Source organism: Tachypleus tridentatus, chromosome 6, assembly GCF_004210375.1.
Source record: "Tachypleus tridentatus isolate NWPU-2018 chromosome 6, ASM421037v1, whole genome shotgun sequence".
In the NCBI taxonomy this organism is placed as follows: Eukaryota; Metazoa; Arthropoda; class Merostomata; order Xiphosura; family Limulidae; genus Tachypleus; species Tachypleus tridentatus.
Window position 1 is genome coordinate 145,420,543 of NC_134830.1, and position 24,899 is coordinate 145,445,441.

At 34.3% G+C, this 24,899-nt stretch overlaps 1 protein-coding gene across 2 annotated transcripts in view; it reads right to left on the reverse strand.

Moving 5' to 3' along the window:
* Window positions 1-24,899, reverse strand: part of LOC143253956 (AT-rich interactive domain-containing protein 3A-like) — a 106,173-nt gene that overhangs the window by 73,965 nt on the left and 7,309 nt on the right. For both annotated transcript variants that reach the window (XM_076508617.1, XM_076508619.1), the window contains exon 2: window positions 11,239-11,742. In XM_076508617.1, coding sequence (XP_076364732.1) covers window positions 11,239-11,742 — 504 coding nt within the window. The remainder of the gene's footprint in view (window positions 1-11,238; window positions 11,743-24,899) is intronic.

The following is a 24,899-nucleotide window of genomic DNA, read 5'->3' on the forward strand; positions in this document are numbered from 1 at the left end:
GGCTACTCCATAGTATTAAAATGTCTATAACAAAAACACTAAAAGTTATCCTACAGTGATAAGAAGTCCATAAGAAAAAACACTTAAAACTCTCATTATGATAATAAGTCCATAAGAAAAGCACTGAAAGCTATCCCATAGTGATAGCACTTATAGCTATTTCATTGTGATAGGAAGTCCATTAGCAAAACACTTGAAACTATCACCTAGTGACAACAAGTCCATAAGAAAAACACTTAAGGAAAACAATTCATATCATGTCTAGAAGCATGCTTACATAATTGTCCAACTGGTACACACCACTATCACATTGCAGTTTTTTATTACCTAAAATTAATCACATAAACTTGATCTATATTAAAGTATATACCAAGTGGTGTATAACTCAACCAGGTTTTCTAAATCATTCTGAATTAAAAAACGTCAAGCAACATCTAAATACCATTAGTAAAATTTCACGTTATAAATCACATTGCTCTTTTAACATCATCAATGCAAAACCTCAAAAATGAAGATCATAAATAGACAGATGACAAATAATATTAGCAGTCACTCATCTAATCAGAAAACGGAACACAGAATTTTTTTTATCATCTTCCAAACTGCCTATTTTTTTCAGACATAAGTGTGTTTTTTTTCTGTGCAAGCAATATCTTAAGAGAAACTTTATCCTCTGAATATCCAAATAAATATCAAGAAATAGTAGATAAATCAACAAAACTCAAACTTAAATTTTTAAAACCAATAAATATATTCAGTTTGTTGTTAAGCACAAAGTTAACAATTGACTGTTTGAGCTTTACCTATTGCACGCATTGAAATATGAAATTTAGAGTGAAAAGTCTTCATATCACTGAGCCAAAGGGGGCAAAACTAATAAGGAAGTGAGGAAAAAAAATCCTTCTTGTGAAATCCTGTTTTCTTATCAAAGTAAATGTTTACTGGAATACTTTTCTAGGAACAAGAAAGCAGTGACAGTGCATGAAACAACTAGTGTTTATTGGTTTTGTAAGTAAACTTAAATTTCTTCATTCTTTAATGTTTTAATAACAGTTTGATCAAAATATTTAGTATATATTTAATGTATTCATTACAATTGTGTATTGTTTTTACTTGTTTGTTTGAATATAAGCAGAAAGCTACACCACAGATATCAAAACTCAGTTTTTAGCATTGTAAGTCAGCAGACTACTGCTGTGTCCCACTGATGTTTCTTTTTTTACTATGACAGTTGTTTAATATTTTTTATATTGCTTCATTGATTTATGGCCATAACTTAAACCTCTTAAACTGACCAAACTTTGTGAGGTATCATGGCTTAAGTCTGAAAATATAAATAAGATTCAGGACATCCATCTCATGAATCCCTGAATTCTTATCATTATAAGATTACATATTCATAGTTAGGACAGTATATTAAATGACCTATGCTATTTACTGGCTTAATTTCGAATTCTGATCTATGGTACGTTATCAAAAGTTCCTTTAAATGTTCCTTGCCCATGGATTACATTACATGCTTGCTAAGTAATATCAAACACATAAAGTCAATAAATTCTTCAGTTTAGCAGAAAGAAAACTGAAATTATTGTCACATCTAAAAATCTGGCATCAAGCTCTTATTTGGATTAAGCTAAACAATTTTTGCACAATAAATTCACCTGCCAACTATGAATAAATTTCTTATTCCTGCTTAACTTTTAATGTTTTTTTTTCTAATCTTGTACGTTTACAGTGCATAAAAGTATGTAAGCATTTATTCCAGTCAACTTAATTATTGTTCAATATTGTTAATAATTTTGTCTGTGTATATAAAAATATTAAGAACAATATATTTCTCATATTATAGTTTTAGTTAACTTATCTCCCCCCTTAATTTTATACTATTTGTGCTGTAGATGTTCTTATAATGTGTATTATACTGTTTGATAGCTATATGTGGCCCAATGGATAGCACGTCCGGACTTTGAATATGGGAATTTAGGGTTTGTGGGGCATTTCCTCTTAAAACGCGCTCATCATCCTGCAACCGTAAGTGAGCTATAGGTGTGACAGTCAAATCTCACTTTTGATTGATACAAGAGAAGCAAATGAATTGGCGTTGGGTGTTATTGACTATCTGGCTTCCTTCTAGTTTAAAAGCTCCAAATTAGGACCACTTATACTCAGCTACCTCTTTGTATAGATTCGCACGAAAATTCTGAAATAAACAAACAAATTTATACTTTTTGTTTGTTAACAAATATAAAACAGTGAGTCCTATATTTCTATCATCAAAACCATTCTTTATTGACACTTTAACAATTGTACTAATTTATCTTCATTGTCAACGTTTCAATACTCCTTTTCTGGGTTTATACGTTCTCAAAGCTTTGTGAAGTGAGAACAGTCAAAATGTCAAGTCGTTCTAGATTTCACAAATCGATAATGTGTTTTCTGCATAAAAAACAAACTGGCACAATAAGAGCGAAGCAGCTTCAAATCAAATTATTTGAAAGTAAAAAGATACAGCCATAAGACCACTATGAGGTTTTTATACTGCCAGGAAGTACGTCATCAGGAGAGCTCCAGGCACCACATGAACTCACTATAACTCGTCCCGTGGTTTACCGAGGGATAAATTATTCTTTCAAAATGCAGTTACCTTTAGACTAAATGAAAAGAACGAACTTCTAATCTAAGACAAAAAGTAAATGTAACTTTTAATTTCATAAACCTTTGTATGACTTACTTAAACACATGGGAGTACATATTATTTATATACTTGATTACGCGATTTTTCTAATGTTTTATGGTCCGGCATGGCTCGGTGGTTAAGGCACTCAAGTCGTAATCTGAGGGTCGCGTGCTCGAATCCCCATCACACCAAACATGCTCGCTCTTTCAGCCATGGGGGCGTTATAATGTGACGGTCAACCCTCTATTCGTTGGTAAAAGAGTAGCCCAAGAGTTGGCGGTGGGTCGTGATGACTAGCTGCCTTTCCTCTAGTCTTACACTGCTAAATTAGGGTTTGTTTTAAATTTCGCGCGAAGCTACTCGAGGACTATCTGCGCTAGCCGTCCCTAATTTATCAGTGTAAGACTAGAGAGAAGGCAGCTAGTCATCACCACTCACCACCAACCCTTGAGCTACTCTTTTACCAACGAATACTGGGATTAACCGTACCCTTATAACGCCCCAATGGCTGGAAGGGCAAACATGGATTATGGACGACTAATGCAAGCAATCCTCGTGTAGCTTTGCGCGATTTTCAAACCAATCTGATGTTTTATTAAATAAAAGCGCATTCATCAGCATATCTGAATAGATCGATTGAACAATCAGGAATTTGTTTAATGAACTTAATCTTTCTTATCGTATCTGAGTGTTAAGATTTTTATGCGATGGGCAAAACATAATTTACCATGAAAGTGTGAAATAGTTACAGTATTCACAATTTGAAAATGAAATCATTCACATAACATCGTCTGAAGAAAGAATTGGCAATTTCTTGCGCTACCAAACACCTAAGTGTCAAGCCTTGGCATTTTACACGAAGAAAACAGCGAATAAACAAAGTTATCAGGTAACCGTTATATATCACGCTATTCTTTCACTCACGCGTTAACTTCTTGGACCGGATTTACTTAGGTACTCACGAAAAGCGGATCTGTCAATTTAAGTTTGTTGTGATACTTATTTTCAAGTATACAGGACAAAGTGAAGAAATAAACAATCACACAGGATTTCACACATTTATTCAGTGTACTTAATTCTGTAAGGTGAAAAAAATTATTTAAAATCGACTCGGTAGAGCTTTAAAACATTTGATCCAAATACAACTAGTAACGTTTACAGACGTAATTCCTACATATAAAGCTACATTACTACACCCACTATGTTTGATTATAAATTCGTGCATAAAAATATGACTCTTGATACACTTCAGTGAATCACTGCCAGAAATATATGGCTGAACTCCAATTAATTTTCATCCAGAGCGCAATACGAGCCTAACCTATCTATATTTGGACGAACTTTGGTTGGCATCAGGGTTTTCTATCAACTAATAATTTAACGAGTGTTCCAGTTTAGCCTCGTTGCAGTCAAATTTTAGAGTTTGACTGATAAAAGTTACTGCGTATCCTGATTAATTCTACTTTTACTCTATTGATAATTTAGAGACTTCCTATTATTTTGCTCTAACAATTAAAGCATACAAATGTGAAAATTAATATGCTCTTTTTAATTGCTCCTTGTTTAAAAATCTGTCCATTTGAAAAATATATTCAATCGATAACTTCGGAATAAACATATGAACTTGTAAGATACGTACTGATAGAGTTTATAGTTAGTGATATTTTCAGCATTTTTTGTTTTCCTTTTAGTACCTATGTATCTTAGCTGATGAAAACATATATCATTTTACAACCTTTAATCTCAGGGGGCCTGATAAAGGTTGGTGGGTAGGGCGCTTGACTCACAATCTGAGCAATTAGGAGCGGCTAGCACAAGTAGCCCTCGGGTAGCTTTAAAACAAATAAAATAAACAAATTATCCTCAAATCCACCAAAATGTATTTCTGTATATAATTACTTTGTATGTTTCCTAATTTCACGTCACCCGGAAGGTCAGTAGTAATATAAATGCTTATAATGCTAAAATTCAGAGTTGAATTCTCTGCATGAACAAAACACAGATGGCCCATTGTGAGCTTTTAGCTAAACCAACAATACCATTTTACTTTCATGAAGTTTCATACTCCAGTTATAAAAATGTCTGTTTATGTCAGTCTTCCATTCATAAACATTTTTTTCGAAATAGCATGACTGCTACTTCTAGTTTGGATCCGACGGACTCACAACATAAACAAATCGCTAAAACGATTTGTGTTTCTCTCAAAGATATATGTATATAAGAATAGTATTATAATATGATTAATGTAAGTAAGCAGAGCCAACTCTAAAGCTGCCTAAAACAAAAATAGGACAGACTATAGCTACGTGCGCCAGTAACCACAACAAGCATATGAAAACACGTTACTTGCATCCACGAATATTAAAACTAGTTAAATCACAAAGTAAATAAAAAACTCCACCCGTTTGTTCTTTTAGCTACATCAACTTGACAGTTTGTAACTGATGTAAACCTTAAATTCTAGTAAACAAAAAACTTATCTCCCGCACCTCCATTTACCGCGGATTTTAGCGAAACATATTTAAATTATCTTAACTTTCCAAGAAGCGTGCTTTTATAAAATATCCTTAATAAAAGTTTGCTTTTAGGAAAACTCTTTCAATATCTTGCTGTCGTGCAAAATCGAATGTTTTAAAAACAGAACATAATTCAGTATTTTTAAGAACACTTAAAGCAATATAAGCCACAAAAAACACAAAAACAACAATACGGGAAAAGAAAGAAGGTGAATATGATTGAAAATATCATAAATCACTATTGATTTTAAAAGATACTCAACATTCTGAATAATTATCATCTAAGCCAGAATTTGACAGAATGTCTGTGTGTGTATCCGCTTGTATCTGATGAACTGCTATACCGATTGTCTACGAACGTAGCACGTATCCTTAGGATTTCTCAGCAAATGACACACGTAGGGGGGGGGAGGCTTTCGGGTCGAACTGTCTCTCCATCTTAACTTTTGAAACCCTATATCGTCACAACGCGTTGTGTCTGCTTATAAATAGAAAACCGCTAGACCAATTGTCACCAAACGCAGAATATACTTTCAGTTAAGACTCCAATGGGAATAACGTAGTAGAGTAGGCGTTTGTGACTCCGCTCTGTTCACCAGGGGCCCAGCATGACCAGGTGAGTTAAGGCGTTCGACTCGTAATCTGAGAGTCGCGGGTTCGAATACATGTCATGCCAAACATGCTCGCCCTTTCAGCCGTGGGGGCGTTATAATGTACGGTCAATCCCACTATTCGTTGGTAAAAGAGTAGCTCAAGAGTTGGCGGTTGGTGATGATGACTAGTTGCCTTCTCTCTAGTCTTACACTGCTAAATTAGGGACGGCTAGCGCAGATAGCCCTTGTGTAGCTTTGCGCGAAATTAAGAACTAATACTGTTCACCTTTGTCTTTGTCTTCGCAGTGCTTTGAATGGAGTACTCAGTTCGTGTTTCACTTAACTATAGCAAACAAAGTTAAAAGAGATATCTAAAGGTCCAATATAAAATTAGTTTTACCTTTAACCATCTAAGAAATCAGTTGAAGTTTCTTATTTTCATATCTGAGTTTCAAAAGTGAAATACGATAGAAACTAGACATATTATCACTTCACCTTCATTTTGAAGTAAAATTCTAATATAAATGGAACCCTACGATGTGTAAAGAAGAAAGACATCCCTCCACAAAACACTTTCTCAGTTTCCTAACATTTGGAAGCACTTATAACTAAATATTCAGTCAGTTTAAAATGCAAGCACAGCACATTTTAAACTGAGTATACATGTTTTTTGGTGTGATACTTCGTTATACCATACATCTTTTAGCGAACAGCAAGAACTTTCAGTTTATTTTATCTATATAAGCTATTACGTCTAGTTGTCTTTCTAACGAAATCAAGATTTGGTCTCCGCATACTTTAAAATCAGTGTGCTATTTGTGAAAGCTTTTAAATTTATGTACACTTTATTGACTATGATGTAATTTTTCAATGAGCACCTACCCTATTATTAACTGATCTTTGTGATTTAAAATATACAACATATTTGTATTTTGTATTTGTGGCAAAGCTACTAAGTTTACAATTCTGAGCTATTGACCAAAAGGAATGTAACCACTAAACAGTACCCTATCACCCGCTAAGGGATTGACCGTAACTCTTAAAGTGCGGGAAATATTTTGTTATAACAATCATTCGAATCCGGCTCGCCAGCTTTAAAATCTACAGCTCTACTAATGGGCTAAACTTTGCTCAATTTATAAATAAAACAGTAATGTTGAATGAAACACAATTTACTACCTCCTAGCCAATATTATTATCAAAATATAGTTTATAATGATATAATTAAGACCTGAATTGAATAATAAATGTGAAAACAAAACAAGAAAAACTATCTTTGTATAATTTTATTCTATACATACCGCCCACCAGTGATACTGCGCTATGTCTTCGGACTTATAACGCTAGAAACCGGGTTTTGATACCCATGATGGGTAGAGCTCGGATAGGCCTTTGTGTAGGTTTGTGCTTAATTACTAGCAAATAAACAAACAATTTTATACATAAGAAGACTTTTATTAAAAAATAAGCAAAAACCGATATTAAATTACTTATTTGTTCAACAATCGTTCAACTACAAACCCAAGTGATAAATTGAAATTTATTGAAAATTACTAGTCCATAGAATTTAGTTTTCTACTGTAATTTTTTTTTGTAGCAGAGATAAATCCGAATTAATATAAGGTTATCGAATTTTTCACATAGAACATATCTTTTACTATTGCTACTTCTGGAATTTCTATTATTACACATACGTTTGGATTTTAACAATGAAATATTTAGACTTGATACTTTTATTAATGTGTTATTATATCATTTTGAAGGACTAGATCTCTCTATAATTGTAATCCTCTGCAGGTACAACGATAAATCTACGAATTTACAACACTAAAATCAGGGGTTCGATTCCCCTAGGTGGACTCAGCAGATAGCCCAATGTGGCTTTGCTATAAAAACACACACACACTTGCTCTATAACTTTATGCTTACTTATTGTTATTATATAATTTTTAAAAACTATATTAAAAACAAAAAATACCTAAATGTAGGGTGGTGAAACAGTTAAAATTAAGTTCAAGTAATTTTCCATCGAATAGATGATAAGTGTTGGTTATAAGATAAAAGACTATTAAAGTTTACTGCACATGTCCTGAAACAGTGTCCTCATGCTATCATCACTTAAGTGGGCTGGAATGGCCAGGTGGTTAAGTCGTTCGACTCGTAATCTGAGACTTGCGGATTCAAACCTCCATCATACCAAACATACTCGCCCTTTTAGCCATGGGGGGGGGAAATATGAAGGTCAATCCCACTTTTCGTTGGTAAAAGAGTAGCCCAAGAATTGGCGATGAGTGACAATGATTAGCTGCCTTCTTTCTTACAATGCTAAATTAGGGGCGGCTAGTGCAGATAGCCTTCATGTTGGCTATTAAAAATTAATATTAAAATTTAAAAAAATCACTATTTAAGCTCTTACCACCATAATAGCAGCAACTAAATCACTCCAGAACAGAGAGTGAAATCGTTTATTCACTCTATCTATAAAACCCACTAGCATAAGTAACTAAATAGTGGAAAACATTATTGACGTTGAGAAGTCTAGCAGGAGGACCAGTGTTGTAATTAACAAAACTTCTTAATTCAGAATCTAATGACTGGAGTAATATTCTCAGTCAGAGACTAACCAAGTTTATGGAAATCATTAATTAAATAATATTTTATTTATTTCCTAGTACTCACGAATCGTAGCACGCTACAGCTTACATATTGGTTTAATTTTAAAACATTATTACAGAGCTGTGTGTCCATCGAAAGTATTTTTTACGCCAGATAATAAAGTGAGTATAAAGACTGCTTTGGAAGTATTAATTAATGTGTTAACAACCATTGCTATATAATACAGTCAATATGAAAGTTCTTTGCAAAATGTTAATGAATAATATCCACACGCCTGTTGCTAGATAATACAGCCAATACAAGATTGCTTGGAAAATGTTAATAAACGAATATCCATTGTTAGAGTCTGATGCTTACGTAAGCCACGTATGCACGGATAGTATAGATAATTTAGGTTGTTTATTCTTTTTTAAACAAAAACGGTCACCACTTTGTTTCCATCAAGACTGTAAAGTTTCTGTAACTCAACAAACTTATGAAAGATGACTTTGCGGTCAGCTGCTGTAAAATATTAAGTAAGAAAACTCAATTATCTTCAGCCTATAACACAATTAGTTGAAAGGATGCTAGGAAGCACCCCAAAAAAAGACAATTCTCATTACACAGCAACATATACACGAGAAAGCAAAAATAGCTCACACACAAAAATAGAAAAACAAGAGATGCAAGCTAACATTGAAGAAAGTCATCACTGAGACAACAATTCATTTTATGCGCTTCCAGTAGCTTTGATGATGATTTGACCTCATAGAATTATGGCCAATGTCAAAGATTATAATAATGAGATTCTTTTAACCAGTTATTTTGAAACATGAAGTTGTCTATTTGAACGTAACACCATATGGGATAACTTCCCGTATTTTAACCACACTGACCAATATTTTTGTATCCTCAATTTTAGTAGCAGATCGTGTGTTGAACAGATCTGCTCCTATAAAAAAGTAACCGAATGAAATTATCTTCGACAAAAAACAACGAACCTTGGCCCCTGCGTTCACCTGATGAAAAGAAAAGGAAAGATAAAAATGAAACAAGAACGACAAGGAAAATAACAGTAAAATTAAATTAGAAGTGGTAAACACTTTCACTCATATGGAATAATATTTTCACAATACTATATGTGCAATATCCCGTGCCAACACAGCACTTTCGCACAGTACGAAGGCTCATCATGCTGAAGAAGATAAGACCTAGTATATTTGTATTATAAATTTTTCATGACCATCAACTATTATGGTGCGAACTAGATTACGTAAGTGAAATTTAATTATTATTCAGCAGTATTTAAGTAATTTAAAAACCAGAGCTAGGATAAGGATTAATTACACGATTATATTTATTTGATATTCAGAAGAACTGGCGAACCCGAAACCATGGACATCGACAGAGAATACTACATAAACAAATCTAACTTGTGAGTCAAAGCATGGAAGCATATATAAAGGTTTGTTTGTTTTTTGGAATTTCGCACAAAGCTACTCGAGGGCTATCTGTGCTAGCCGTCCCTAATTTAGTAGTGTAAGACTAGAGGGAAGGCAGCTAGTCATCACCACCCACCGCCAACTCTTGGGCTACTCTTTTACCAACGAAAAGTGGGATTGACCGTCACATTATAACGCCCCCACGGCTGGGAGGGCGAGCATGTTTGGCGCGACTCGGGCGCGAACCCGCGACCCTCAGATTACGAAGCGCACGCCTTAACGCGCTAGGCCATGCCAGGCCCCATATATAAAGGAATGTCAAATTAAAGAGAGGTAAATCCTATCTGCTTTGACTATAACGCTTACTTTTCCAGACCTTTAAGTGTCGCACCAGGGAAAACTAATTTTTAAAATATAAAGGATTAAAGTAATTGCACAAAGCATATGGTTCAAAATCCTGTTAAACGTTTCGACACTGCCTGGTGTATTGATTTATATCAAAAGAGCTGCGTTAAAGTTGAAGCTTTAATACAAAAAAATATGAAATTTAAAACTTCTAAATGTAAGATACTTTCACAGTTTTACTAAGATTATTATATAACTATTATAAATAACGTTTTAATGTTCGCAAACATATCAATTAAGTAATATAATACTTGTCGTAGGAAGCATTTATTTGTAATGGATAGGCCATTGTGACATCACCATTTTTAGGGAATCTGAGAACATGTTCCTCAGAAAATTATTGAAAATGTAATGTTATGAGGCGTTTTAACTTCAAATACTATATATACATAATGTGGTGCAGTGAATTAAAGGAGCAAGTTTGAATAAATAATTTGTAGCTATACATGCCATGACTGAATGGCCTCACCGCTTCTTATAGCCCTGTAAACTCTGACATTTGATAAAATTTTACAATCAATTGGTTTTTTTTGTTTTCCATGTTGTATAGTCAAGCTCATGCGAAATATTGGATAAACACTTTCTATTTTAGGAAAGACGATTGTGAGAAACTAATTTGCGAGGCAAAATCTCGAAGGCGTAAAGGAAGCAAAGAAATTATAACTTATAATCAAACCCACACTCCCATTACTAAAATATCAGCTTAAAAACGAGCATAAATGTATCACCTTTATTCTCTTTCTTTTACAAACTCTTCAAGTATAAGAAAAATATTATCATTATGTTTCTATATAAAAACTTAAAGATGTAATTTTTTTACTCATTGCAACGGTCTATCAGTAATAGTTTCATAATACTAACGAAATAGTATGGCCGCCGAAATTATTAGCAATACTTTACATTAATATTTATATATTTATAATGGGGTATATTTTAAGATACTTTTCCTTATGCTATATATAGTCTCATTTGTTTGTTTACTATTTAAAATAAATATGTTTAGCACGAACCTGTTCAAACTGTTCTTCAAAGGAATAACTGTTTTGGTCCTGACTCTGTGTTTGGCTACTCGTTGATGCTGCAATATTACCCATAGATGGAGAAGGGGTTGAGTGGGACGCTGAACTTCCAGGACTTACGGAGGGTGGAACGGTAGTTGGAATAAGGCGATTGTGAATTTGAGGAGTAAACAGCGGAAAACCTGGGTGTGGGGATGACATACTGGGTGTAATTAAAGTTGTTGGCGTAGCTGTAAAACCTAAGACGCCAGCAGAAGCTGCAACAGTTGCTTGTCTTTGAACTGCTGCCACAGCTTCTCGTTGTATTCGTTCCTTGTGAGCCCTTAGTTCACGTTCTATTTCCTCCCGTTCTTCCTTTTCCCGCCGTTTCAGTTGAGCCAAAACTTCAGGATCCCCAAGATCTTCCATTTTTACTTGGCTTCCGGTATTTACAAACTCTTGTCGTTGTCCCCCGTCTGAGTCATACTCGTATTCATTTAGATCTTCCAGATTGGACTGTAATGATCAAATAAACAAGGATATCTAAGTAGGGCCCAGAAAATGCATATACAACACCAAAACGTCAGTTTCAAAATGGTGTTAATACACCTGAGATGTGCAATTAGTCATAACAATGATGTGACAGTAGTTTTAAAATTACTTTGCTGTTATCAACTAACTGAACTAGTTTTTATTCTTTCCAAAAACATCATCAACCTTCCCCTAACAAATTGTAACAAACAACTGCGTGGCCTTTGTTTGGGTAAATAATATATAAAAGACGAAACCATGTCGTTTTTTTCTCTCTTTTTTATCAGCTGTACTTACTGTAATTTATTTTTGCAACTGCTACAGTAACACATTACTGACATTTATTTCTAGGCTTAATACTACATAACATATTATTTCTAATGACTAAATGTAATCTAAACACTTACTCGAAACAATAATACCAAGGAATTTGAAATTTACAAATGCTATATTTTAATGATAACACATTAATATAAAGAGGTAAAAAATATTATTTATATTTTAGGGTCAAAGAAAACATAAAGATATTATTTTAGTAATTTGTTTGTTTTTGAATTTCGTGCAAAGATACTCGAGGACTATCTGCGCTAGCCGTCCGTAATTTAGCAGTGTAAGACTAGAGAGAAGGCAGCTAGTTATCAGAACCCATCACAAACTCTTCGGCTACTCTTTTACCAACGAAGACTGGGATTGATCGTTAGATTACAGCGCCCCCACGGCTGAAAGGGCGAGGATGTTTGATGTGACGGGGATTCGAACCCGCGACCCTCAGATTACGAGCCAAGTGCCTTAACCACCTGGTTATGGCGGTCCTGTTTTAATAACAGATTTTGTTGTTGTTTGCTTTCTTCTGTAAATCATACAGGAATAAAGTGTATCTCTATTGCTCATGTATATCTGCTTCTTACAACACTAGAAACTGAGTTTCATTACTCGTAGGGGGCAGAGCACAGGTAGCCAACCCATCATGTAGCTTTGTGCTTAATTACAAACAAAACTACTTAAATTTTTAAAATATTAGAAACAAATGTTTCATTATATTTCAGTAAATACTCCTGTGCACAACTTATAATGGGTTTTATTGTGCACCATTAGCATACAGTATTTTTTAAAAGTTGTCCTCCAGTTCATCTGCAAGTAAATGAATTCGTTGAGATACTGATTTAATAATTTAGTAAATATATAAAAGAGCTGTTTAGGAAACAGTTGAAACGCCATTTCGGTGTACGACCGGATAGATAATAACTGTCATTGAAATTTTGAAAATGTATTCCACCCATAGACGAGGGGGAGTTTTCCCCACTATTTATTCTCCACCTTTTTTCAACCACTTGTTCCTCATGAATTTATTCTAGTTTCCTTTTATTTATTTATTTTTTAAAGAACCGGATATGGATGTTTCTTTTTAAGTCTAAAGTATAAGAAACTAATACAGTAAACAGGATAATAAATAAAATACTGTTCATATTACACAGTCTGAAATTGTTTTCAGTTCATTATTTCAGTTTAAGTCTGACAGGAAAACATGCGAGTTATTACAGTTATTACGTTTTTATTGCACGGAATAAGTAGTTTTATTCATTAATTTTAATGTGCAATTTTTTTAAAAACTACACAATACATGTACTTGTTTGTTACAAATGTTTTCCCTGAGTACAACTGTCTAAATATTGATTTGATAGACTAGAAGATGGCTTGTTAACAACACCTACCGACAATTCTTGGGGTGCCAATATCTAAATAGACAAAGCAAATCAATCAGCTTGATCCAGGTATTTATTAAGATCATTTCATATTTCTGTCTGATTTCGTTGAATGGTAGCTGGCAAGGTGGTTAAGGCACTCGAGTCATAATCCGAGGGTCGCAGGTTCGAATCGCCGTCATACCAAGCTTGCTCGACCTTTCAGCCGTATGGGCGTTATAATGTGACGGTCCATCCCACTATTCGTTGGTAAAACAGTTGCTCAAGACTTGGCGGTGGATGGTGATAACTAATTGCCTTCCCGCTAATCTTACACTGCTAAATCAGGGACGGCTAGCACAGATAGCCCTCGTGTAGCTTTGCGTGAAATTCAAAACAAATCAAACCTAATGGTAGCTGAGCAGCAAGTCTAAGGACTATAACACTAAAAATAGGATTTCGATATTCATGGTCAACAAAGCACAGTTAGGTCGTTATGTACTTTGCTTTTAATAACAGACAGACAAATAACTGTTTGGGGGAGTCAGAAATACCAAAATAGGGTTTAATTTCTATACATCTTGAATGATGTCGTTGAGTAACATTTGTAAATTTTCTCAATCTGTGTTCTTTTCCAATAATTATTATTTTGACATTAAAAACAAACAAACACTAGGCTAACTGATATTTACAAAATAAATTTATTGAAAAATATTCCGAAAATTTTGTAAGTTGAGACTAGTACATGAAAACTTTACCACGAAGACATTTTTAAAACAGTTTAGCTAATATACAGCAGTTAAAATGATCTTCTCTTCGAAGAAACTAGAATGAAAAATCTCAAACAAAATCAGTATCCCATGTATTTATTATGTACTGCAAAATTATACGTTTAAGACATTACGATCCAAAACAATTTCCATTTTGCAAGGTTGAACTATGACGCTACGCGGGTTGCGGGATTTAAACCCATCATTGAACATTTTAGCCCTTTTAGCTGTGGGAGTGTAATGTGACGGTAAATGGCATTATTCGTGGTGTCGTCTAGCTGTGTTTCCTGTAGTCTATCACTTCAAAAGTAGGGACAGCTAGTGAAGATAATCATTGAGTTCTTTAGAGTTAAATTCAACAAACTTAAGTTTCTGTGTCATGTTAGTTTTAAACGGCTATGAATGACACCAAAAACAGTAGTGGGTTTTAATGAATTTATATCGTTCACTGTTATTATTAATTCTGATTTTCGTAACTTCTTGAAGAACTGTATTTTTCGTTAGTAAGTAAAAAGCAGAAACTAAAAAAAGATAATAAAAATTTACAATAAATACAACGGAAGAATTTGATACACACACATTATAATTATATTACATACATTACATTAAACATTTTTTTGTTGTTGGAGATTAAACAATGAAAAATAATATTAGCAAAGGAATAATTGTTCTTCTTAACAGTTTTCAACCATTGTTTTACACTGGAGGTCAATTTCCTTTTCCAAAAATTAATCTAGTTTAGATACTTATATTTATATACGTTCCTACCCAGTACCAATGAATTAGGAATGTGCAAAAGAGCCTCCGTGTGAATAAGGGTGAAACCTTAGCATAGTACTAAGCTATCACGGGATTTGATTGAAACACACTACAGATTTGTTTGTTTTTTAAATAACTGATTAAATAATGTTAAAAACACTAATGAAAGAAAAGGTGGCACCACCAACAACAACAACAAAAAAATGGGATTACAACGACCACTGGTCATCATTTCCAAAAGCCTGCTCACAATGTTAGAAGCTTCGTAGTTATGTAAAGTATTGATATAATGGTTTGTGGAATTGTGCAAAAGGCTGCTGGTAAGATTGCCAATAATTTCAGACTTGTTCCAATTATTTTTTATTATTCAGCCAAACAGTCAACGACCCATTGAATATCAATGTTGCTTGAAAACAAAGTTCTGAAGACGTATATGCAAGGCACGAAGTCGATATTATGTAATAGGATGCTATACTTACATAACAAATGGCCTTTCAGGTTCACAGCGTACGAAGAAAATTCTGGTGGTGATGTATCGGTTTAACCACAGTTGAATAAAGCACATTTCCCAAGATGAAATTCACCTCTCAAAGCATCCAATATCAAAATTGCGGTACTTCAGGTTCTGAATACCATTTTAGTATTAAGTATTTTGCAGTTTTGTTCTTTGTAGGGTTTATAACTCATAGTGTAGTTCAGCCCTTAATACACAACAATTGTACAGAATTTTAGTGATTTAACAGTTGGAATCCTCAATAATATCTACATTTTCAGACGTAATCCTAAACATGTTTAGGAGACTTAGGATAATCCTAAATCAATACAGTAAGCTCAAATTCAAAACAATCCACATACCATATGCATATGAAAATTAATACACATAAATGAATATACATGTATATCAACCATTGTAACCAAACCTACGTACAAAACATATAAAACGAGTCGTTCATTTCAGTAGATCAACTTAACATCTGATATATATGTATAGAAAATTAGCTTTATGACTTCCTAGATTGTTTTTCAGTTCTGATCTGTGGACATCTGCTTTTATCAAAAGTTATTTATAATTATACGAAACACCTTCATCGTAAACTTGTTTATACACTTTTATGACACAGATGCTCAAATCGCAAACTGTCATTTATGTGAGCTTTCATAAGAATACACCATCATAATATTTAAAGAGTAGTGAACGTTTCAAAGTCAAAAGCGATATTAATCTTCTTATATTTTTCCAGTTCTTATATTTCTATATAGAATTACTTTCAATACGATGTCAATGTCGCGTATAGATTGATGAGCAACGCAAGTACAAAGAAGAGCTTTTAATTTAAAATGATAAAAAATATATTTTTGAAATCATATTTAAATTCTTATACGAAATGAAGAGTTAAAGGTCTTGTCTAATGTAAAACATACGTAGAACTTATGAGAACAAGATTCTTTGTTTGTTTTGAATTAAGCACAAAGCTGCACAATGGGCTATCTATGCTCTGCCCACCACGGGTATCGAAACCCTGTTTCTGTATGGGTGAGTCCGTAGACATACTGCTGTGCCGCTGTAGGGGAATTAAAATAATAATAAAATTATTGAGATAAAAATGTGCCCCAAAAAAACTAATATGTGTTTAACAGACGAAAGATAAAAACAATTTGGATTACAAAGAATAATAGAATTTAATGCAGAGCCCAGCATGGCCAGGTGGGTTAAGGCGTGCGGCTCGTAATCTGAGGGTCGCGGGTTCGCATCCCCGTCGCACCAAACATGCTCGCCTTTTCAGCCGTGGGGGCGTTATAATGTGACGGTCAATCGCACTATTCGTTGGTAAAAGAGTAGCCCAAGAGTTGGCGGTGGGCGGTGATGACTAGCTGCCTTCCCTCTAGTCTTACACTGTTAAATTAGGGACGGCTACCGCAGATAGCCCTCGAGTAGCTTTGCGCGAAATTAAAAAAAACAACAAGAATTTAATGTTCAAAATGTTTGATGGCAACTCTTTTTATTTCTTTAAAATACAAGTGTTTCGACAAATGTTACGTCGTACAAGTTAAAGGTAACGAGAGTCGTGTTATTATTTGGTAAAAAAAAGGAGATGAAGAAAGAAGGGTAAATGTGTTCGACAGAAGAATGTGAAAGCCGTGTGAAAAAAAATGTAGAGTAAAAAAAAAAAGAGATTTTATAATGAATGAAATCAAATAATGACATATCAACGGTACAATGGATCAGACGAAGCTTAAGTGAACAGTTATGCATCAGAATGATAGCCTGAAAAAAATTGATAGAGTTGCAAACAATGTGGCAGATACAGGGGGGAGGACCCAGTAAATATAGGTTGTTGTTGTTTTGAATTAAGCACAGGGCTACACAATGGGCTATCTGTGCTCTGCCTACGACGATTATCGAAACCCAGTTTTTAGCGTTGTAAGTCCGCAGACATACCGCTGAGCAAATGGAGGGCGTAAATATGGGTATTACCCAAGTTTACGAATAATTCTTCTCACCTGTAAAATAAAACATGTGAATCGACCCTCTAAATGCTAGTTAATGTTTTTTCTTGGTTAAATCTGCTGCTATAAATTCACATTACGTTAGTGTGTGTGTATATATATGAAGAAATAATTACTGGGATGTTTCCTCTCTAAAAGTAATTACAACTTTAGATCTTTTAAATATTAATTACTTTGTTTAACTTTAACTACCATAAAATTCTTTACAAACTGAACTTTCATTCGGATCCAGTGTTTTTAAAGTTCCTTGAGGTCTTCAAACAGTAGTACTTTTAACTTTTTTAGTAGAAATCTTCCATTCACGCAATGCATGCTTAACAAAGGTAGCTAACTTGTATTTATTTTTTTACTCATTATTGAGTCATTTATTTCATTTTAGATTTTCTACTTTGTTCGAGGCTCTTTTAATAGTTTCTTACGTGCTCGTAAATCCTCGATGAAAACTTTTACAATACGTGTGCGTGCCTCAGAGGAAAGTTCTATATTCATTCGTTGGAGTATACGAGAGCAGTTGAAGTATGAATTGGAGCTGCAGTAAAACAACATTTGTATAGAAAAGACAAACAACAGAAGTATGAATGTTCTATGGCTGAAAAAAATAAAGATGACCAGGGTTAAAATAATAGTTGTTGTTGTTGGTTTGAATTAAGTACAAAGCTGTCCACCACGGGTACCAAAACCCAGTTTTTTAGCGTTGTAAGTCTGTAGACATACCGCTAACCCACTGAGGGGCAAATGATACAGTACGTGGATATGTATGCAGAGAAAAGATTGTATTAGCCACAGTACTCGAAGATTAACTTATAGGAACTAGAACCAGACAATTCATAAGCAGAAGTGCCCTTCTGGACTTTGATTAATGCACAATCATCTTAATGCAAAGCATATTTATAACTCAGCCATTACATCTGGCAGATTACATTGCTTGGTGATGTATGATATAAAGCAAACACGGGTGGTACAGGCGGGATTACCAGAAAATGACTGACATGAAAAATATGTAATAGTCAGTATATTTATGAAAAGCGTATACGTCATGCTAAACATGAAGATAATGTCACTTATCCCCAAACAACCGCCTGCTTCAATGGTGTAACCTGTTTCATTGCATTCAAATTCCAAGGCGAAAAAAAAGAGTCTACACCCCCCACCTCCTCCCCCCCGAGATGTAAACGGAATTACCTTTGAATTGCTTTCGACTCCGCCTTTTATTACCATGGGTCCGCTTACACTTTCATTGTATGGTGGTAACTTTGTCGGTACCGAGAAAAGAAATATTATTTTTTCTTTAAAATATTCTTCCTTTAATTCTAGGGTGAATTAGAACTGACCATGATTCTATCGTAGTCAGCACACACAAAAGGGAAGGTTCAAATTATAATATTTGAAATATTGATAAAGTAGAGCTTATAAAAAAGATCGTTTCAAAACATATCATGAATATATGAAACTTAGCACTTACACTATGACATATTGTTGTTTTGTTTTTTGTAAACCGAGGGTCGCGGGTTCGAATCGCCGTCACACCAAACATGCTCGTTCTTTCAGCCATGGAGACGTTATAAACTCACGGTTAGTGCCACCATTCGTTGGTAAAAGAGTAACCCAAGAGTTAGCGGTGGGTGATGATGACTAGCTGTCTTCCCTTTAGTTTTGCACTGTTAAATTAGCGACGGCTAGCGTAGATGGCCCTCGTGTAGTTTTGCCCAAAATTCAAAACAAGCTAGCCGCTGAGCCACCAAGTATGGTAAAATGAATAATCTAACACGAAAGTAATTAATTAAAATTTGTACGAGTCCACATTCAACCATAACGGGTGAGATATAGTATGATATAAAAGATGACATCACGATATTTGCACATGTGATTCATTACAATGTGTAACACGGGAAGTTTCTTTGGTTTACCATTCCTCGACCACAAGAATATCTGAAATAGTAAATTCTAGTAGTTAATTTATCATTATATTTAGATTTACTTTTAGAAGAAAAAAATTAATGTATTATGTCTATTACATTAACCACGAATTTCTTAAACTCGTTGTAGATTTGTGTATACTGATTATTTCTTTCTGAAACATTAGGGTTTTCAGACTTGGTTAGTATTCTCTTGGTATCTAAGCTGTTCAATGAAAATTTATGCTTGAAGAAGCTCACAATTGGAAACCTGTAATTTTCTGTGGCCAAAATTGGCAGCTTGACTTAAGGGAAACTTTGCACTGGGGTTAAGTAACAGAAAAGTTTCATTAAGATTACATTAGTATTGATTAGAACATCTCAACTGACCCCATACTAGTGGAACTTCGATAAAAATCAATCACAAATGTAGCATCTGATGATCTGGAGGTTAGCTTCACTCGTCTGTAGCTGGCGTTCTGGAGTATATGGAGCCGCGGTTCCATTGCTGGCCTTCCGTTATCGCAATTTAAAATAAATCGCGTTACGAGTGTGACAATCATATCCCATTAATTGGTCAGGCAAGAGTAGCCCAAGTGTTAGCACAAGTACTGTTGACTAGCTGTCTTGCCTGTACTCAATTAGTTCTAAATTAGGAATGTCTAGTGATCAGCTTTGGGCAAATGTCCAAAAACACGATTAAGTAAAAATAGCTATGTATTTTATTTAATTCCACCAGAAAAACTAATAAATTAGCCACATGGTAAACTGACAAAATATTGAAATGGTAATAACAGTAAATTAACCACATGAGCCCCTCTGTGGCTTAGCGATAAGTCTATGGGCTAAAAATTGGGTTTTGTGCAGAGTACAGATTATTTATTCTGTAGTTTTGTACTTAAGAACAAACAAACTAAGTAGTCATATGATAAAACTAATACATTAGTCATATGGTGAAGCTAACAAATAAGTCATATGATAAAACTAACACATTAGTCATATGGTAAAGCTAACAAATAAGTCACACGATAACCCTAGCAAAATGTTCACATAATGAACTTGATTGTTTGTTTATTTGCTATTAAGCAAAATGCTACACAATGGGCTGTGCTTTGCCCGCTATGAGTATTGAAACCAGATTTGTGGTGTATAAACCAGCATGCTTACCGCTGGGGGCACTCGTAGTTTCTCAAAGCATTTGATTTTGAGGTTGAAAAAGTTGGTGTTCTTATATGTGGATGAGTGTGTCATTTATATTTTAACAATCACTCGAGTCTCTCAGATCAGCATGAAAAGTATTCCAAAATTACATTAAGAGGAATGTGGAAAAGATTCCGATGGTTAGTATAACGTCTATCAGAAAATTTAGTCATGTGGCAAAATGAACAAAGTATTCATTCGGTAGCAGCAAAAAATTAACCGTTTGTTACTGATGGTTAGCAAAATAACGCATTGAACTCAAGGTTGACCATTGAAACAAGATAATAACCATCAAAGTATTGAAATAAGTTCTAGTTAATTTTATATTTGAAAATGGCACTTCCAAAAATAGTTTGTAAAACCTAACAAAATATATTACGATTGTACTTGCAATAAATGTAGGCAATAACTTTAATAACTTTCGGGACCGTAACATGTCACACACTTTAATCATAATCACACAAGTTCAAAATTAACAGTTGTGTATACCGTTAGGTGTTTAAAATAATTCACGGCAATTATTTGGATTAATTTACACCCACTTACTTCGTACCTAGTACACTGTTTAATGGTTCTTAATTAAATGATAAAAACAATCAGATTCAAACTTTATATACTTGTTCCTGACCTATCATAAACAGAAATAATTAAAAATTATGACACCTTACTCCGATTCCCTGGGCTCAGCAGATAGCCTGATGTGGCTTTGCTCTAAAAAAACACACACGACACTTTATATCCCGAGCGATTTCGAAATGTGGACCTTTCTTTTTCAGGGGCAAACTGAAGAAGAGAAGTCAACGTTTCGAAAGCTGTTGTTGTTGTTTTGTATTAAGCACAAAGCTACACAATGGGCTATCTGTGCTCTGTCCACCACGGGTATCGAAACCCGGTTTTTAGCGTTGTAAATCGTTTCGAAAGCATTTAGATTATAGGATATTATATTTTTGGGTTAAATTGGTTTCTTGAACCTGCGTGTTTTCTTAAACTGAAATAATATGCTATTTTGGTTGAAAATAGCTAACACTGGTTCTCATCTATTAGCTTATAAATTCGTAGCAAAATGGATATTAAATACATAAGTGACTTGCTAAATAAGCTCTTTAACACGAAATGACAAAACCTTACATACTACGACAGTAAACATCGAAATTATACGATGTACTGCTTATTAATAATGTCTTTAAATATAGTACAAAAAACGTATGATATATTTAGCTCACTATCCAGTTCAAACGGATACATTTAGCCCATTATCCAGTTCAAGTCGGTAAAAACTCTTAAATTTCGGTCTTATTGTTGCCACACATCAAAATTTCTTCATGATCATTTAAAATACAACTCATAACTTCAAGCTAACTACCTATAGTGAATACACTAATAAGAAATTTCGTTAATCCAAAATTAACCATTCTTTCGCTCAAATAATTCCTGGACCTTCTCTGAACTGATATACTCACTGTGTTTAAGTATCTACATACTGTCTGATTTTATGGATAAGCTGCAGTCCATAAGCTGCTTATCATTGCTTTCGCAGATTAATGAGTATCAAATGTAGAGCAAAAGAACCAAGAAAATCAAGCTTGTGGAGTAATAGCTTCTGCCTGATACTCTCTATCTGTTTCTTTTGGACGAGTGTGGATCAGATGTGAAGTGGAGAACGCTTTGTATAAGACTTAACCACAAACAGTGGTAGGTAGTAATACACAGTACGAGTTGTATTAGCTGGTTTGTAATTAGATCGTGGCAAAAACTACGGGGAACATGAATTCTTTGATGTATTATGGTGTTTGTTTGTTTTGAACTTTCGTGCGAAGCTACACGAGAGCTATCTGCGCTGGCTGTCCCTAATTTAGCAGTGTAAGACTGGAGGAAAGGCAGCTAGTCATCACCACCCATCGCCAACTCTTGAGCTACTATTTTACCAACGAATAGTGGAATTGACCGTCACATTATAACGTCCCCACGGCTGAAAGGGCGAGCATGTTTGGTGTGACTGGGATACTGAAAGAAGAAAAGTCTTCCGTTGTAAAGTGGAGTTAAGAATTCAATGTTACTATTAGCGAGAGTAAAGAGTTTGGTGAAAACGAGTCCTGCCTCAACTGCTAATCAATAAAATAAGAATATTGTTTTAGCGAAACAGAGCAATAGATTGGTCATGAAGAACAAAAACAACTGTTTTGAAGTCCTTTTCCCCGCCATCAACTTAGTAAATCAAATACAGTTAATTGAGTAATGTTCAACTGAGTGTCTGACACTTGTTAACTATATGATCATGTAATCATTATTATTAATTTTTCCTCAACACGTTCAGTGACTTTAAAGAAGACGACTCATGTGAAGTGTCAAGCTGATGATAATACTGTCACATAGTAGACTTACGAAAGATAACACTGATAAAACTCACAATATAAATTAATCAAATTAAAATATATTACCACTCCCCATTCCATGTACCCTAATCAAGTTCTATCTACTCTTATCATTTACGCAAGCAACATTCCTTTTGTAATTTCTATGCGTATCTGTGCTGTTCCCATTGAGAATATTCAAACCCAATTTTTAGCGTTACAGATCTTCAGATTTACCCCCGAGACACAAGGAACGGTAGTATTCCATTAATACTGGTTTGTCTCCTCAAATGTGTTTTAGTCGTGTGCATTTTAGTAACGTTCTTACTAGCTACGACATTCAATAGGGATATATGCTACAGAAATTGGTAGATGGATGTTTGACAGATATAACCTAAATTAGTCCACTTGGTGTATTTATAACATTGTCTTTAGGCCACATTTCACAGTAATTTCTTTCCAATCACAGTGAAAATCCCTATTTTTCAAATAAGCAAATAAATTCACAGTCCTATTGTCATCAATAATTTCCTTAATGCCTTTGGGTACCCCACCCCTGCCGTTTTACTCTCTAGAATAATTTTAGTTTACAAAAGTATAAGTACACGGGCAAATGTTGTTACCATGTCCATTGCAGCTTGAGCCCTATCCTTAATCCACAAACTCGGTTAAAACACAGCAGGAGCAATACCAACGATATAAAAGAAATTGATGGGTAAAGCTCAACTGACCTGTCCGGAGTCAATTGGTCACTAAGCGTCCAAGGTCATTCAATCGAGGGATTTATGGGGTCGGTAGAGAATAGCATCAATGTGTTGATGCTATAAAGTCTACGTTTAGCTCCCAAGTTGTAACTTAATTCATTCGTGTAGGATATTTTTATACGCTGGTCTCAACTCTATTTCAGGCCTTGTATTATCATTTGGTCATTTAAATGAACCAGACCATACCACTGGCTCCATCAGGGGTAGGGAGACACTGCTGGAATTGTAAGAGAGGAGAAACTTTTGATGACAGACATGCTTCTCGTTCCTAGATCTTTTACTTTTGTAACTAAACCGGTGACACTTGGTAATAAATCTCAATAGAAGCCGAATTGGTCCCAACACCTACTTTACACATATCAACAACACTTCACACAAGGCCCATCAAAAGACCCTTGCATCCTGAAAGGAGATAAAGATATCCACGGTAACATCTGTACAGAGTAAAAAAGCATTACAATTTTATAGAAATGTTAATTTAGTGTGAAACACAATTGTTTAATTTGAATATCCTGAGATCCCATTAATAATGAATAAGTTTACACAATGTGCGTAATGTAATTGGAACATCTTTATCATATTTTTTCCAGTCAAAGTTCTCTTTCACTTGGTGTATGTTTACATTTAAAAACCTTTCTTTCAGAAACATGACCTTTGAAGAAATGTTAGAAAATAACTAAAGTATTATTTTTCTATTATTTGTGATCATACTTTGACAGTAAGTGTATTTCTTCAGTATTATTATACACTTAAATATCTATTATAATTGTCGAATATTTCAAGCAACCTTGAAACATAACAGTTTATTCCTTTGGTCCCCATACAGTATTTAGGAAGAGATCAAAGAGACCTCTTTCCGATCATATATAAACCAGGTTATATTAAATTTTTACTTTCGTTTTTTCCTTTCAGCTGTCCTTCAAGCAGACAGTTTCCCTATGCATGTATTTGAATATTATTTACTTCTTGTTTAGAATATCTTTTTCTCAGATTTTTATCTATTTTTATAACGTCTAGATATCCAGCATGGTTATTAACTGTAGTAATTAATTAGTTATATGATAATAATATTTTTGTTAATTTGTTGTTAAGCGCAAAGCCAAACAATCGACTACTCGTGTCTGCCTACAACGGGTATCTAAACCTAATGTTTAGCGTCATGAGCCCTTCAAAATCGTTTTTCTATACAATATTTCTGATGCAATATAAATGT